This window comes from Anabas testudineus, chromosome 2 (genome assembly GCF_900324465.2).
Source record: "Anabas testudineus chromosome 2, fAnaTes1.2, whole genome shotgun sequence".
Classification (NCBI taxonomy): Eukaryota; Metazoa; Chordata; class Actinopteri; order Anabantiformes; family Anabantidae; genus Anabas; species Anabas testudineus.
In genome coordinates, this window is record NC_046611.1 from 14,754,286 (window position 1) to 14,770,418 (window position 16,133).

A 16,133-nucleotide genomic window follows, 5' to 3' on the forward strand; every position below is an offset into this window, starting at 1 on the left:
TTTTCTTTTTTCCTCCATTAACAGTGACTAATTTTGTTTTATTTTAAAAATATTTATTTAAATCTATGTGATCTGTCCTGAACGTTAGGCACTTTATGATGCTGCCATGAAGGAGAAGCAGGACCTGGAGGACGATGCCCAGGCCTGTCGCCGCAAGATGGCAAATGCTACAGCTCTGATAGACGGGCTGGGAGGAGAGAAGGTCAGCTTTCACCCTCTATCAGGCATAAACTAATTCGTCGGCGCTTTCCTCAATCAATTCATCATCCTTTCATCTCTGTCCTGCTTTTTTGTTTCAGGTTCGTTGGACTGACAGCAGCGCTGGCTTCCAGACTCAGATTAAACACCTGGTTGGAGACGTTCTCTTGTCCACAGGCTTCTTGTCTTATGCCGGTCCTTTCAACCAGGAGTATCGCAGCCTGCTACTGGAGCTGTGGAAGAAGGAGATGGAGGAGAAAAGAATCCCTTTTAGTCCTGTAAGACCTGTCAGCTGAGGGAGTTGCTGAGGCATTGGCTCTTTCAGATTTGTTTTTAAATCCCCAACAGTGACTTTTGACTCTTTTTTTTCATACAAATATAGGCTGCTTTGGCAGTTTACAGCTGCCCAAACTGTTCAGTGGTACAAAAATGTTCAGAAAAGCTGGATCTTTGTGAAATATAACCACCAGTGTTAAGGTTTTTTGTGCCTTTCTACTATTTAAATGCTTACTTGTATTTTTTGAATCCTTAAATAGCAAAACCTTGAAATACATAAGTGTTGCAGTTTGTCCATTTTGTGTTTGCAGAAGTTTCTCTGTGCTGTAATTTGGCTTTATATATAATAATAATTATATATATATATGTATATGTATAAATATACACATAGATAGATATACCATTATTATTAAAGAAACAACATTTTACAAATCTACTGGAGACAGGTGGAAATCTTTCACAGGATGTTGTCAAAATATTTAAATTATTATTTTTGTTGCAGAGCTGTAGTGAGGTGAACTGTTCTCTTCTCTGCAGGACTTGAATGTGATTGGTCTGCTGGTGGACAACGCCACAGTAAGCGAGTGGAACCTGCAGGGTTTACCCAGTGACGACCTGTCCATCCAGAACGGCATCGTAGTCACGAAGGCGTCCCGCTACCCTCTGCTGATAGACCCTCAGGGCCAAGGCAAGGCCTGGATCCGGAACAGAGAAGGGGACAAGCAGCTGCAGGTGAGGATAGATAAATAGAGATTATTTTTCCAGCTAACTGAATTATAAAACTTTTTGTCATCTTCCATTCCTCAGGTGACATCTCTGAACCATAAATATTTCCGCTCTCACCTGGAGGACAGTCTGTCTCTGGGGCGCCCCCTTTTGTTGGAGGATGTAGGGGAGGAGCTAGATCCTGTCCTGGACAACATACTGGACAAGAACTATATCAAGTCTGGGTCCACTTATAAAGTGAGACAGCTCTGACAGCACAGGACATTAAACATGAATTAAGTTGCTTTTTTCTCTGTGTGAAGTGACGGAAGTGATGTGTTCTTCTTCCTTCTCCTCTTGCAGGTGAAGGTAGGAGATAAGGAGGTGGACGTGATGAAAGGCTTCACACTCTACATCACTACCAAACTGGCCAACCCAGCTTACAGCCCTGAGGTCAGCGCCAGGACAGCAGTGGTCGACTTCACCGTCACCCAACGAGGCCTGGAGGACCAGCTGCTGGGACGGGTCATCCTGCTGGAGAAACAGGTTGGCACCAGGCAGAAGAAGAAGTGACATTTAACTTCCCAAGTCAACATTAATAACGCTTTCCAGCTATGTTTATCTGTTTATGTGTAAAATCAAAGAATATTTAATTTTAAATTTGCACTGAAAATCAAATCCATCTGTCCAGTGTTTCAGCTGATTCAGTGGTCACTGAAGTAGCACTGGATCGGTGCAATGGGGATAAACGTTGTATTTCATACTGTATATATGAAAAACTGTCAAACATCTGATTACATTTGAAACTGACATTCACCCTGTGGGTCCAACCAGGAGCTGGAGGCAGAGCGAGTGAAGCTCCTTGAGGAGGTGACATCCAACAAGAGGAAGATGCAGGAGCTGGAGGACAGTCTGCTGTTCAGGCTGACCAGCACACAGGGGTCCCTGGTGGAGGACCAGTCTCTCATTGAGGTGCTGAGGGTCACAAAGTCCACTGCTCAGGAGGTACCATCTCTGTCTTCATATGTCTTCTTGTCTTTAATTCTATGTTTATTTGAAGAAGCTTTTTTGAGCATGGATGAAAAAACACAAAATAAAATGAAAGACCCTGCCTTCCAGGTGAGCGAGAAGTTGTCGGTTGCTGCAGAGACTGAGGTAAAGATCAACCAGGCCAGGGAGGAGTACCGACCGGTGGCCACAAGAGGGAGTATCCTCTACTTCCTGATCGTGGAGATGTCTCTGGTGAACGTTATGTACCAGACTTCGCTGCGACAGTTCCTGGGTCTCTTCGACTCGTCCATGCAGAACTCAGCCAAGTCACAGCTCACGTCTAAACGCATCAGCAACATCATCAGCTTCCTCACCTACCAGGTGCTGCAATAGCAACGTTTTTTGTCTAGTCTTTAGTCATGCAGAAATCTGCAGTTTTATTTATTGGAGTAATTCTAGACTAATGTGTTTCAAGTTTAACTGTGAAAATCCAAGCTAAGGCTTTAATGAGTTTGACTGGATGTACAGTATGCAGGTGTATCTGACTACCTTTGTGTTCCTGCCTCAGGTGTACTGTTACACAGCCAGAGGGCTCTATGAGGAACACAAACTGCTGTTCACGCTGCTGTTGGCTCTGAAGATCGACCTACAGGCGAGAAACATCTCTCACCCTGAGGTGCTCACCTTCATCAAAGGTAACAAACTCATCCTCCTCTTCTTCCTATCTTTATGTTTTTACTAAAATAATTTCATAGTAAAGGTTGTTTGTCTGTGTGTAGGTGGAGCCTCTCTGGATCTAAACTCTGTAGAATCCAAACCACGGCGCTGGATCCTGGATCAGACGTGGCTCAACCTGGTGCAGCTGTCTAGCCTGCCTCCATTCACCCAGATTCTGAGCCAGGTAAAACCCGGACACAGATTACTGTAGATACTGAATTACGTCAGGTGTACAACCAAAAGCCCTAGAGCTACAGAAATTGTGTTTCCATGTGTCCAGGTGAGCCAGAACGAGCGTTCCTGGAGGACCTGGTTTGACCATTCAGCCCCAGAGGATGCCACGCTTCCCGATGGATATGAGGAAAAGCTTGATACCTTCCGGAAGCTTCTGCTCATCCGGAGTTGGTGTCCGGACCGAACCATTGCTCAGGTCTGACTGCACTGCCAGACAAATGTCAGTTCTGAGCAGCTCATACTAACTGTAGACCAGGAGTGTGCATGTTCTGTGCTTGTTGTTCATCAATGCTTAAAGAACCAAATATAAAAAGTCCAACTTGTATTACGCCTTTGGAAAAGTTGAAATGTGCAGCATGTGTGTGTGCTGAACAGGCACGGCGCTACATTGCAGAGTCTATGGGTCAGCAGTACGCTGAAGGTTTGGTTCTCGACCTGGACGCCATGTTGACAGAGAGTGATAACAGGACACCAATGGTCTGCCTGCTGTCGATGGGCTCCGACCCAACTGAGAACATAGAAAGGCTGGCCAAGAGCAAGGTGAGCGACTGGAAAGAAAGAATGCAACAGGTTGATAAATAAAATAAAAATAAAAGTGTGAAGCAGGGTGGTTGGTTGATGTAAGTACAGAACATAACAATAAATGAATGCATGAGAAGATCATTTTAAACCAAGTAATTGGTTTAAAATGTTCATCTTTATTCAAAATCCAAGAAGCATTAGATATGAAGTCATAGAGAGGTAATGTGATAGAAAGGCAGATAAAAAATGTATGGGCTTAAGAGAGAATATGGCAGACTTCTGTTCTCTGCCTGCAGGGGGCGCCATGCCGTCCCATTTCCATGGGGCAAGGCCAGGAGGTTCACGCTCGCAGGCTATTGGCCAATAGCATGACGGACGGCGGCTGGCTCCTCCTTCAGAACTGCCACCTGGGACTGGACTTCCTGGACGAGCTGCTGGAGACGGTTACTACGACAACGTCAGAGAGTGTACACAAAGGTTTCCGGGTTTGGCTGACGACCGACGTGCACCCGAGGTAAATGATAACACAGCATCTAGCGTCCTCTAGAGGCTGCAGTTCTCATTATAGGAGAACGAACAGTGACAATTTGATTTGTAGAATAAGTAGAACTGAAGAGATGTTTGTCTCATCACATCGGTCTAAGGCTATAATCTTACTGTGCTTGTGTGCAGATTCCCCATCACCTTCCTACAGTCATCCATCAAGTTCACTAATGAACCTCCTCTTGGTAGGAACTGTTTTGGCTTTATGGTCAGCTGATCTTTGCCTGATTTTTTGATTATTATATAGGCCATCTTACAGTGTGTTTAATTTTGGACTGTTGATTGATAAATTAATTTTTTAATCTATTTTTTCTTTATCTTTTATGATTTTTATTTATACACGTTTTTGTTGTTTCTTTACTTCCATGTTACTATTTATCTGTCTTCATCAGGTATGAAGGCTGGTCTGAAGAGGACTTTTAATGGCGTCACTCAGGATCAGTTGGAGATCAGCAACCTGCCTCAGTGGAAACCTTTACTGTTTGCTGTGGCCTTTCTACACACCACTGTACAGGTATCTGCTCTTTTTATATTCAGGAAACAATTGAAACATTTGACAAAAATAGATGCAAATGTTCACTGCAGTAAGTTTTAAGTCTTTTTTTGTTTTTTGTTTTTTGTAGCATTGGGCTTCAGTCAGACTGAGGGCTAATGTCAGTGATTGATAAATAATACTCGCTTGTTTTTTTTTTCCTGTTTCTTCTCCTTATTTATCGTCCACATAGGAGCGTCGCAAGTTTGGTCCTCTTGGCTGGAACATCCCCTACGAGTTCAACCAGGCAGATTTTACCTCCAGCATGCAGTTTGTCCAGAACCACTTGGATGACCTGGACTCAAAGAGGGGAGTGAACTGGAACTGCCTGCGCTACATGCTGGGTCAGATCTCTTTATATCTACTCTTCATTTTACAGACAAAATGAGACGAGATGAAAATGAGTTGAGTGTCAGTGGGAAGTTACAAAGAATACTAGAGAAAATGCAACACATTGCAACTTGAAATTATATGACACAACTTCTAAGTACTACACAACTGCAAGACAAGATTTGCAAGACAGGATATGATAATACAGTATGATATGATAGGTTATGATAAGATATGTTATGGCTTGATACAGCACAAGGTACAGTGTTCTGCAAACAATCAAAAATAACAAGCATTTTGAGGCATATCCCCAGGTCTTGGATGAGCAGAAGGTGAAGCTGACTGCACCTGCACTGTCATGAGGATATGATGGGCTCAGATTATTAGATACTATTACATACATGACTATTTCATCGTGTCCATTCCCAGGTGAGGTCCAGTACGGCGGCCGAGTGACTGATGACCTCGACAAACGTCTCCTCAACACCTTCACACGTGTCTGGTTCAGTGAGAACACCTTCAGCGAAAAGTTCTGCTTTTACAAGGGCTACACCGTTCCCACCAACACCAAGACAGTCCAGGACATCCTGCAGCACATCGAGGCCCTGCCGCTGGTCGACTCACCCGAGGTCAGAGCACGCTCAGAAACCAATAAGCCAAGAATCAGTCCAGTCACACTCCAGGAGGTTCATCATTAAACGTTTGTGTCCCTGTGTTCAGGTGTTTGGTCTCCACCCCAATGCTGACATCACCTACCAGACCAACCTGGCCAATGAGACGCTCAGCACAATTATCAACATCCAGCCGAAGGACAGCGGAGGTGGTTCTGGGGAGACCAGAGAAGCCAGTGTGCAAAGATTAGCCAGTGAGATGCTGGAGAAGCTACCACCTGACTACGTACCACATGAGGTGTGTGCGAGTGAATGTGTGTGTGTGTGTGTGTGTGTGTGTGTGTGTGTGGGGGGTGTTTGAGTGCAGAAGTATAAACACAGATTGTATTTTGAAGGTCAAAAGTCAGCTGCAGAAGATGGGTCAACTTCAGCCAATGAACATCTTCTTGCGTCAGGAAGTGGACCGCATGCAGCGAGTCATCAGCAGCGTACGGAGCACGCTCACTGACCTGAAGCTGGCTATTGATGGTTGGTCACAGCACTCACATGCGCATTCTCAACAATAAGACAGTTTGACCCAATGTCTCTCTCGCTTCAGGCACCATCATCATGTCGGAAGACCTGCGTGATGCTCTCGACTGCATGTTCGATGCTCGGATCCCTCGTCTGTGGCTACGGCTCAGTTGGCCCTCAGCCACGCTGGGTTTCTGGTTCAGTGAACTGCTGGAGAGGAACCAGCAGCTCAGTGGCTGGATCAGTGGTGGAAGACCAAACCAGTTCTGGCTCACTGGTTTCTTCAACCCGCAGGTCAGTGCAGACTTCACCAACACAGTGAAGTTAAAAGGGACTTTTTTTTTTTTTTTTAAACAACAAGTTTTATTTCTATGTCTCTCTTTGTGTGTGTGTGTGTGTGTGTGTGTGTGTGTGTGTGTGTGTGTGTGTGTGTGTGTGTGTGTGTGTGTGTGTATGTATTGGTGAAGGGTTTTCTGACCGCCATGCGTCAGGAGACGACACGTTCAAACCTGTCCAAGGGCTGGGCATTGGATACAGTCACCCTTAGCAACGATGTTACAAAGATGATGAGAGAGGATGTGTCAGCTCCGCCTCCAGAGGATGTGGGTGGAGTCTACATTTATGGCCTGTTTCTGGACGGGGCGGGGTGGGACAGACGTGGGGCCAAACTTACAGAGGCCCCGCCAAAGGTTAGTGTGTCTGTATTATATTTAAAAATAATAATTGTAGGAAATAAAATAACATTTTAAATTTAAAAAGTACAATTATGGGAACATACGGAAATGAAATAATCACAATTTAAGAAACCAATGTCTAACAAAATAAATAAATAAATAAAAAAAATGCATTAATTCAAAATAATATAATATAAAAATATTTAGTAAAAAATGTAATAAAAAATGAAACAAAACATATAATACAAAATGTATTATCTAAATAAAATGTTTATAGTAAATAGTGAATAAAATAAAAATAAGTCATAACATGTCTTGGCTGTCTCTCCCCTCAGGTCCTCTTCACACCTCTCCCTGTGGTCCACGTCTACGCCATCAGCTCAGCCAATACAACTGACAGTAAACGTCAGCCAGGTGGAGGAGGGACGGTCAACCTGTACTCATGTCCAGTCTATAAGAAACCGCAACGGACGGACCTGAACTTCATCTTCTCTCTGCAGCTGAGGACCACACAGCACGCGGATCACTGGACACTGAGAGGCGCTGCTCTGCTCTGTGACTTCAAATAATCCTCTGACTGTGAGTGAGTGATGAAGAAATACATAATTTAAAATTCTTAAATTAAATATTTAACTATTCATAAGGATGGTGTGTAATTAAAAAAAGTAAATTACTTTTTTTTTTGTATACTGGCTAACCTACTCAAATACTAATAATAATTATCACTTTCCCCAAAAAGCTCAGGATAGTTCATTTAATAGATACAATCATTTGTTTTGAGTATCTTTGTATTTCTGTTTTATCAAGCTGTTTTTTTCATGATTCCTTAAGAATCACATCTAATCAACAAATGCTTGTTAGAAAAAAATGATTTTTAGTGATTTATTTAGTTTGAACAGAAAAACTATTCTAATGTTCTTCTTCAAAGTCCTCTGATATGTATATTATCAGATTTCATTACACCCCCAAGCAAACCCCCCAAATATCTACTATCCTCTTGGTGTTTTTTAGTCAGTAAGTCATTTAGTATTTCTGACTTCAGTGTAAAAACTCAAAATGCACCAAAAAGTCAAGTTAAAAATGAAAACTGAAAGTTAACTGTAAACAAACACATCACAGACTTCACTAGATGGAAGATAAACTGTATCCAGGAAGACAAACACAGAGATGGCCCAATCTGTGAGTAAAAGAACATTTTACAAAGGAAACCACGTTTTCAGTCTTTATACTAATTCCTCTGTGCTGGACTCGCAGAGATAAAACATCTGACTTTGCACTTTCCCTGAGCTCTCAGCTCTTGACGCTCTGTTCTGAAGAGTTGGTTAGTTGGTTGCTTTTTGCTTTCCCTGTAATTTCTTCAGTCTAAATTTAATTGGGGACTGTCTTTGAGTGATGATTTGGTGATGTGAACTGATAATAATGAATCAAAGTTAATGTAACTTCAGTTTTTAAATGTGTAAAATGTGTTTAATATTCATCTAAACTCATGTAAAAACAAATGTGGCTTTTATATAACAGTTTAATCTCTATGTTACAGACGTATTTATGTATTTTACAATTTGGTAAAGGATGTTTGACGGTTGCTACATGTATGCGTCAGTGAGAGTTGTAAAGACGTCTGAGTAAATATTTAAAACAACTCACAGCTGTTCTCAGATTGATCAATTGACCTTTTTAATATTTATTATTTATTGCAAAATAGCATCAGTAGAAATTCAGAGATTTATCAGCAGAGATCCAGCAATAAGAAAACTGAAATTAGCACAGATATACCTACTTATATGTACCTATACTTAATACATTCAGATCATTACTGCGATAACTGTAATTAATAAAGAGCAGACGTCACTTTGGCTACAGAAATTATTCAAGTAAACTTTATTTTCTCAACATGACAAACACAAACCTGCTTTAATGTAATATCACTGACAAACTACAGCCATGCACGCACTCACTCACTAACAAAAGCTAAGAACATCAAGCATAATGTAAAAAGTGTGCTGTTTATCACAGCGGTCAGAAGTAAAGGGCTTTATATTCAGCTTGTTGGTGCCGGCTGTTGCTCACAGCTGCAGTGTTAATGTTACATTTAACAGAGCTTATTAGTAAAGTAGAAAACTGATTTTCGTACTTTGAAGCTTTACAATGCATTAAAAAAACAATCATTAATATTAGGCTTAGGTACATTTATTTCCCAGTGTGAGATGTAATCACCAGCCATAGGCCAAATGTTAACACATACTGTAGCTTCAGGAAAATTCTCTCACTCGTCATTAGTAGCAGTGAAACATGGAAAATTCAGCTCATACTTAAACAGTTATTTGTAAGTTCTCCTGCAAGTATATGTGACGTGATGGTGTCTAAAAATTATATTTGTGATTTTCCTTTCTGACACTTATCCTCAGATCCTCAGCTCGCTAACATTTCAGAGATTTACTGCTATTAATTCATCTGTAAATGATTCTGTTAATCAGATTTTCTTACTGTCAAAGTGAAAATATCTACTTACACAGACTAGAGACTAGGATCACTGGATCCTTTCAATTCCTAGTGACCAAGTCACAACCTAGGACCTGAGTTGGGACAGGTTTGAATTTTACTCCTCCATTTTTCCACAGTAGGTGTGTGGGTGTTAATATGTGTACATGGGACAAATTGCCACTCATCCTGATTGTTGCCTCCAAACACAAATCTATCTTTGTCGTGTTTGTTCAAGTAAATCCCCAGATACATCATATTACCTGCAAAGAGTGCAAAACTCCTAATCACTTCTCCGAACGTTTTCCTGAACCCGAACATACCGTAACCCAGTTATAGCTTCGTCATCCAACATTTCAATCTCATTAACATGGGAAAACAAGTGAACAGCAGTGCTGTGATGATGTGAAAAGTCTGGTAGAGAACTCTAAACCCTTTTACCAAAGTCGGTGTTTATTGAACACAAAACAAAAACCAGTGTATGTTTATGTGCTGATTTGATGATGTGCAGAATGTAACTGAATATGAATTAACCTCCACAATGTCAGGAATTTGTTTGTTTTGATGTTTTAATGTTCAGTCACATTGGATCCATGACCGGTCCATTCTCTGTTCACTTCCTTTAACAATGTTCAAACAAATGTTAGCCTTCACTGTTTGCACTCTTGTGCCTCTGCTTCGTAGCTTCGACCCTAAAGACTTTCTTTCACTCACTCTATGTGGTCTCAGTAGTCCAAAGGAAACGGCCCAGATCTTGTCACTGGCTCACTGATTATGATAACTGTTTCATGTCATACATTGGCACCTCTGACTCCTCCGCCTTGCCCTCATCAGCAGGTGCCTTGGCAGCATCGGGGGTGCCTTTACGACCTTTCGGAGGGGGGACAGGCACTGCTCCATCTGTGCCGCCCTCTGCTCCTTCCTGGCCTTCTGCTACAGTCCTCTCCTTCTTCAGGTTGAGCTTGGCTGGGACATTCTTGGTAATGGTCTCCTTCAGCCTCTCGCCCGACTGCTTCAGCCTCTCGCCAGACTGGCGAATCTTCTCGCGCCTCTCGGCTGTCACGATACGCTCACCAAACTTGTTCACTTTGCTGCCCAGGTTCTCACGGGTCTTGCTCATGTTCTCCTTGGAGAAAGTGGCCTTGAAGCTTTCTATGCGTGTCAGGCCTGTCTTCTTCACGCGGCCGGCCATTGATGAGTCTGCCTCTTCAACCACCATGTACTCTTCATCTGACTCAGGAGGGAGCTCGAACTTGTCTGGTTCCACCTCAGCTCTTGCACCAGTGCTGCTGCTGGGTTCTGCTGGCTCATTGCCTGGGGAGACGGCCTTCACCTCCTGGTCACCCTGATGAAGAAGAGCACAAACGAAGAGTGTAAAGCTGAGAAAATGTCTAAGAATAAAATAAGTACTATGATACCACGCTTTCTTATTCTCGTGGACAGAGTTCAATAGATGATGTAAGGTCTAAATAGGTGTCTTGTTAAAGTGTGTCATGTAGACTTTAAGCTATGAGCGTGCAGGCCTTAACTCTGCCTCCATAAATAAACTGCAGCACCTGTTTCTGCAGCTCAATGCTCTGCTGCAGAAAGCTAAACATATCAGTGAGCAGCCGCATCAGAGCAAAGTGTATTGGAAGCCATCATGGCGTGCGTCAGTCTGTAACTCTAAGATCAGGTTACACTTATCATGAAATGGAGCAAAAATGTTGACCCTGAAGCTGTAAATTTGACCCAGATTCTTGCAATTGTAATTCTCTCAAGGAAGGCCTCATTCACAATTAAGTTCCACTTATTTATATTGGGAGGTGATGAGTAAGCAAAAGTGGAGAAAGACATCAGCTGTACATGCAGAGGTAACTTTAAACTAGTAAAAGTGACACTTGACAGGCATTTGTAATTTTCTGTTTTCTCATATATCATAGAATAAAACATTAAATTTACCATATAGCAAATATTGCACTAGTTTGTAGCTTTGCTAATAGGAGTGTTAAGATCTTTGCGTTTTTCTCTTAATTGAAACACTGATTTTTCTGAAGCTTTGACAGATGTAGAACATTGATAACTAAGCTAAGCTTAAGTAGGAGAGATTGCTATTATACTAAACCAAGCATACCAACCATCTCATCTAAAGTACATTAAATAACACATAATTTCATTTCTAGAATCTATAAAACCAAAATGTATAGTTTTATAGGGAGTTGTGTGAGCTGATGTTGAACAGTCAGTTCAGTGATGAACAGTGTTTCATGCAGTCCTCTGAAGTCTTTTTGCCATGTTTGTTACCATAGTCCTTGCACAGAAAAATCTCTGAGTACCTGGCAACTCATCCTACAGTTAATGATGCTGTACAGCTGGACTGTGCAATTAAAAACATTACCTAGTTTTTAATCTAGTGTGTCTCTGTTGAACTTGGCTACATTTAGCTTTGTTATGTTTTGGCCTCAACCAAGCATATACACACAGGCACTTATTTTCTATTTATATTTATTATTTTAACAGGTGAATGCAAAACCATTCGGTTACTGATTTGTTTTTTCAGCACAGTCATCAGAGAGGAACAGTCAAAGGCCAAAAATGCATTTCACCCCATGGCATCACAGTGATTTCCTGAACTTCTTCTCTAGCAGATTCTAGAGGATTTCCTCCATCGTTTTTTTTTTTAAACTTGTCATAGCAAATCAGCCTTCAAGCACAGCCTGTTAGCAGCAAACAAAATGATGATTTATAACCTGCGACCAGGAAATCACCGTGAGCTAATGCACAGAGAGAGCCGACAACTATATTAGGAGATGGTGGAGGTTTAGAATAACTTCAGTGCTCAGCTGCCACAGTCGGGGTACAGAAACCACAGCAGCTCTGCTAACTGAAAATTAGTTTTATTAGTATTGTAAATATCAACTTCTTTCTGAGACTTTCTATTTCTACTTTTCCATGTTATGTGACAGTATGAGTGTGCTTAGTGCAATTTGACATCAAGCAGCTGCAGCCAGCCAGTCACAGGCTCTTCTTGAGGTTTGCTCATCATGTGACTTCACTTACAGTACTGTAACTGGACACTATACATCTATTCCAGATTACAGTAACTGAACAACTCCCCACAGAGCTATTCCTGCATTTGGGCCAAGTCATAAAGCTAATTAACATGTTAACCAGCTTCACTGCCAATGTTAATGTACCTATTGCTTGTATTGTCATAGTATAATGCATGGAGTAGCATTGTACTGTACACAATATTCATTATAAGTACAGAACATATTGCTTCTAAAATCTTGGTAGAACAAATGTTACTATTTATTATCTTTATTTCTACCTTTGTGAAAGTATTTTACTTATCACATTGCTTTGCTAAAGCTGTCCATTCTGTAGAAACAGGGAAACCTGGACCATTTTCACAAGTATCCTTAGCTGTTACACATTAGACATTAATTTCTAAGTTATTATATCTAAGTGTAGACCTTGTCTATGAGCACCAGATCCCCAGTGTAACCTTTCAGCATACTGAAGTTTATCCACTGCAAAAATAACCAGGTCACCATCACACTGGCAGCTGCTGACTGTGAAGGCCAAAGAAGTAAAATGAAGCCGGGTCTGTGCATGCGCTCCGTGCTATTTCAACCCTTACGATGAACCGAGGCGAACTGGGACATTCATCAGCTTATACTATTTTCTAAAAGAATACAGAGATGTTCACTGACAAAGATATAAAAGCCTTGCTCATTGGTCTCAAGCATTAGCTCAAATCAGTCACTCCAGACTAGAGTTAAACATAAAACTATGTATAATACAGGGGATAGAAATAGACATACAGCAGCATCTGGCGACATCTTGCTGAAAAGTTGTTTGTATTTCTCAACAGATCCAACTGAAACATTAATATTTGTTCCTTTGGTGGCAGCTTTCCTTTTCTTTGGTACTTAGATTAGATTTGCTAGGTCCAAATTACATTCAGTCTAAACTGCTCAGATAGATTAGTCTTTGAGTATTGTCACAAGATCTGTGTCTTTTTGAGATGTCTAAATTTTGGATTGGTTAACTGTGGATCAGGCATGACTGTCCTTGAGTCTCATTGAGGTAGGTAGGACATCTTTTTGGAGAACTAATTTAAGGATGCCAGATAAACCTACGTACCTACCTACCTATACTGTTATGTCACCAAGCAGTAACAACCTTTCTTTGTTGAAACCTGACTAAAAATGCCAAGAGCATTAGAAATACATCATCTAGCCATTTATCAGCTGCTCTGCAAACCCGCTGATAGAGAATCAATATTCCACTGTACCAGTATCAGAATTATTTTAGTAATCACTTTCCAAAGATACATTTCATATCATTTCCACAGAAGGATGTCTGAGCATCAGAGGGGATCAAACAACATTTTGTCTTCACAGCTGAAGGACTAAACATAGATACACATAGACGCATAGACATATGAATCTTACCTGATAAATAACCACCCTGAACTTGTTCTTGGCCAGAAGGTCTCCCTGGGTGGCCTCCACCTTCTTCACCCTGATGTTCTGGTTCTCTACACGCACCCTGACATCCTTGATGTGACGACTGACCTTGCGGGTCTTCTCCAGCAGCCGGTCAACAGTGGTGCTAGTGTTTGCGTGGTCACTAGTGAGCTTTATAATGTCGGCTTGGATGGTCTTCACTGTGGACTCTAAATCCAGCTGACGCTCTTCCATGCGCTGCTGTGTGGCCTGTACACTGTCGATGAGGCCTGCCACGCGCTCCAGCAACGCCGCAATGTTGTCCTCTCCCCCACCGGTTGGCATGCCCGGTTTGTCTGTCATACTTGCTTGTTGGTTTGTCTGTTGGTTGCTTGGTTTCTTATAAACTTAGATACTAAGTAATCCTAATGTAAAAGGGAAGAAGAATTGAGGACCAACAGGGTCAATGATGAAGAGGAGAAAAAGCTTTAGCAAGAACTAACCAAAAAAGATTTGAAAGAAAATGTGTCGCACAAAGGCTCAAAAATGAGAGGGATGCGGATTAAGGCATTAAGGGAAGCAAGAAAAGGGAGTAAATTGATGACTAATAGAAATCTCTTCTAGAAGAACAGATAAACGTGAAGGACCGAAACAACCCTCAACAACTGTAGGCTGAGCCTCAAACTTGTCAGATGAACTGAACTGACTCCACCCTGTTGGGAAGGGCTGGATAGATGGAAGGGGCAATGGTAAGTCTAAAAAGAGTGGAGGTAAAATATATTATAATTGCTATTACTATTTTAGCATTTGAGCAATATATTGATCTGTTTTAAAATAATAGATAGCCTGTAAAGATAAATAAACTATAAATAAGTTAAGCAAGAGATTCCAAGATGATCATAGTCAAACTTAGAATTAAGAAGTCATATTTGACTCCTGAAGTCATCAAGAAACATTGAACAACCTATCAATTCAAGACATAATTCCCACCAATCAGAGAATTATAAAACTGAAGTGAATATAACATGAATACATGTATTAATGAGCAAGACAGATAAAAAGTGACATGGATTGCTGCCTCGCTCTGTGTTCTCTGCACTAAAAATACATTGAGGGTAAAGTGACTCTCTGTCCCTCTTTGGGAACCGAGTGTATTAAAAGGAATGGAAACCCCCTCCCATCTATTCCTCCATCGTCCATCTATCAACTGTCACCTTTTCACTTGTTCTGTCTTAATCCTTCCCTCCAGGTTTAGACTTTTTTGGCATCCCCAGGCCTCCAAATGAACAGCTACGTTTTCAAAAAGCATTCCTAATGTTAACATGAATAACTACAATGATTGTGTATTGGATATCATGTGAGCTTCTAAAATAGAGGTGGCCTACTGCTCACTCAGTGCCTGGATGCCTCCTATGTGGACACAGCTGATTTTCCAAAAAAAAAAAGATGGCAAGCAAGTAACGTGTGACCTCTGTGGGCCTCATTTCTGAACGGTGGATCTGTTTTTGTAATTATATTTACTTAGAAAATGTTGGTGTTCACTTCTCCACATAATTGGACACATATATTTTTAGGAATACAGATTTTAACTTGTGTAAATGTGGACAAAAAACATCTTGAGATGTCACTGAGCATTCATATGAGATACTACTAATAACATTAACACCAATTAGCAACCGCTGAAGTTCCTTGCTTTTGCACACATGAGCAGAGTCCTGCTATTTGAATGTATGGGTGGTACAGTAGGTGGGTTGGTGGTAGAGTGGCTCAAGTGGACTTCACCATTGAAGAATATTCCAGAATCCAGCAAGGCAGCAAGCTGATGATCTAACAATACAGAAGAAATGGGATGTGGAAGAAAGTACTGTAGTGAAGAGAATGAGGTGAGAAAGGAATGAAGGGATTAAATGAAGAGGCAAGGGGACTCCCCCACCATCTAAAAACCATCCACCAGCTGCTGTCTATAATTATCCAGCCGTCACTGCTATATTTAACTCTATTTCTCTGTACAAGTCGTGGATGTTTCAGCAGCCACCAGGAGCACTTGGTTTTTACTAGTCCTTCAATCTACATGGCTAAAGCCTCAGGCTGACGTGTTTAACACAAACAATTCGATTGTGGTGTCTAAACTACAGAGTGAGGGCCACCTGTAGCCTTTATTATGGCCTGTTAGTTGTTTAAAAATATATTTTGATCTACTGACAATATTAAAATGCTGTAGCCTTATTTCAAATTTGCTTTGAAAATCTCACTAAAAGCACTTAATTAGAAAGAGTTTCAGGCTTTTCCCATCAGAAATCAGTTAAAAATGGCAACGTATTATATCAGTCATGTATAGGATAGTTTTAGGGGCTGTTTTGACAGATTTTAGAAACAC

The 16,133-nt window shown here is 41.2% G+C and overlaps 4 protein-coding genes across 5 annotated transcripts in view; 1 reads left to right on the forward strand and 3 right to left on the reverse strand.

Moving 5' to 3' along the window:
• The window catches only part of dnah5l (dynein, axonemal, heavy chain 5 like), a 31,553-nt gene extending 24,103 nt beyond the window's left edge, over positions 1-7,450 (forward strand). The window contains exons 69-89 of the mRNA XM_026362179.1: positions 89-202; positions 300-476; positions 1,012-1,206; positions 1,282-1,437; positions 1,543-1,725; positions 2,014-2,184; positions 2,299-2,550; positions 2,738-2,864; positions 2,949-3,070; positions 3,167-3,316; positions 3,532-3,660; positions 3,939-4,156; positions 4,315-4,370; positions 4,578-4,699; positions 4,911-5,061; positions 5,477-5,676; positions 5,768-5,956; positions 6,054-6,186; positions 6,257-6,465; positions 6,639-6,860; positions 7,181-7,450. Of these exons, the coding sequence (XP_026217964.1) occupies positions 89-202; positions 300-476; positions 1,012-1,206; positions 1,282-1,437; positions 1,543-1,725; positions 2,014-2,184; positions 2,299-2,550; positions 2,738-2,864; positions 2,949-3,070; positions 3,167-3,316; positions 3,532-3,660; positions 3,939-4,156; positions 4,315-4,370; positions 4,578-4,699; positions 4,911-5,061; positions 5,477-5,676; positions 5,768-5,956; positions 6,054-6,186; positions 6,257-6,465; positions 6,639-6,860; positions 7,181-7,414 (3,510 nt within the window). The 3' untranslated portion in view covers positions 7,415-7,450. The remainder of the gene's footprint in view (positions 1-88; positions 203-299; positions 477-1,011; positions 1,207-1,281; positions 1,438-1,542; positions 1,726-2,013; positions 2,185-2,298; positions 2,551-2,737; positions 2,865-2,948; positions 3,071-3,166; positions 3,317-3,531; positions 3,661-3,938; positions 4,157-4,314; positions 4,371-4,577; positions 4,700-4,910; positions 5,062-5,476; positions 5,677-5,767; positions 5,957-6,053; positions 6,187-6,256; positions 6,466-6,638; positions 6,861-7,180) is intronic.
• Positions 1-16,133, reverse strand: part of LOC113163505 — a 1,294,879-nt gene that overhangs the window by 211,993 nt on the left and 1,066,753 nt on the right. The window lies entirely within an intron of this gene.
• LOC113163500 (NACHT, LRR and PYD domains-containing protein 12-like) overlaps positions 1-16,133 on the reverse strand; it is a 664,684-nt gene that overhangs the window by 87,743 nt on the left and 560,808 nt on the right. The gene's annotated exons all lie outside the window — the stretch shown is intronic.
• Positions 7,553-14,406, reverse strand: cavin4b (caveolae associated protein 4b). Its single transcript, XM_026362324.1, has 2 exons — positions 13,763-14,406; positions 7,553-10,668 (listed from the first exon to the last, which is right to left on the reverse strand). The coding sequence occupies exons 1-2, from the start codon at positions 14,117-14,119 to the stop codon at positions 10,096-10,098; spliced, it is 930 nt and encodes a 309-aa protein (XP_026218109.1). The 5' UTR covers positions 14,120-14,406; the 3' UTR covers positions 7,553-10,095.

What these genes read in the sequence shown, in the direction of transcription:
- cavin4b (XM_026362324.1), bottom strand. Translation starts at nt 14,119, where the DNA reads ATGACAGACAAACCGGGCATGCCAACCGGTGGGGGAGAGGACAACATT. An exon ending in TCAGGGTGGTTATTTATCAG is followed by an intron (nt 10,669 to 13,762) that starts GTAAGATTCATA and finishes CTTCTTCATCAG; the next exon opens with GGTGACCAGGAGGTGAAGGC.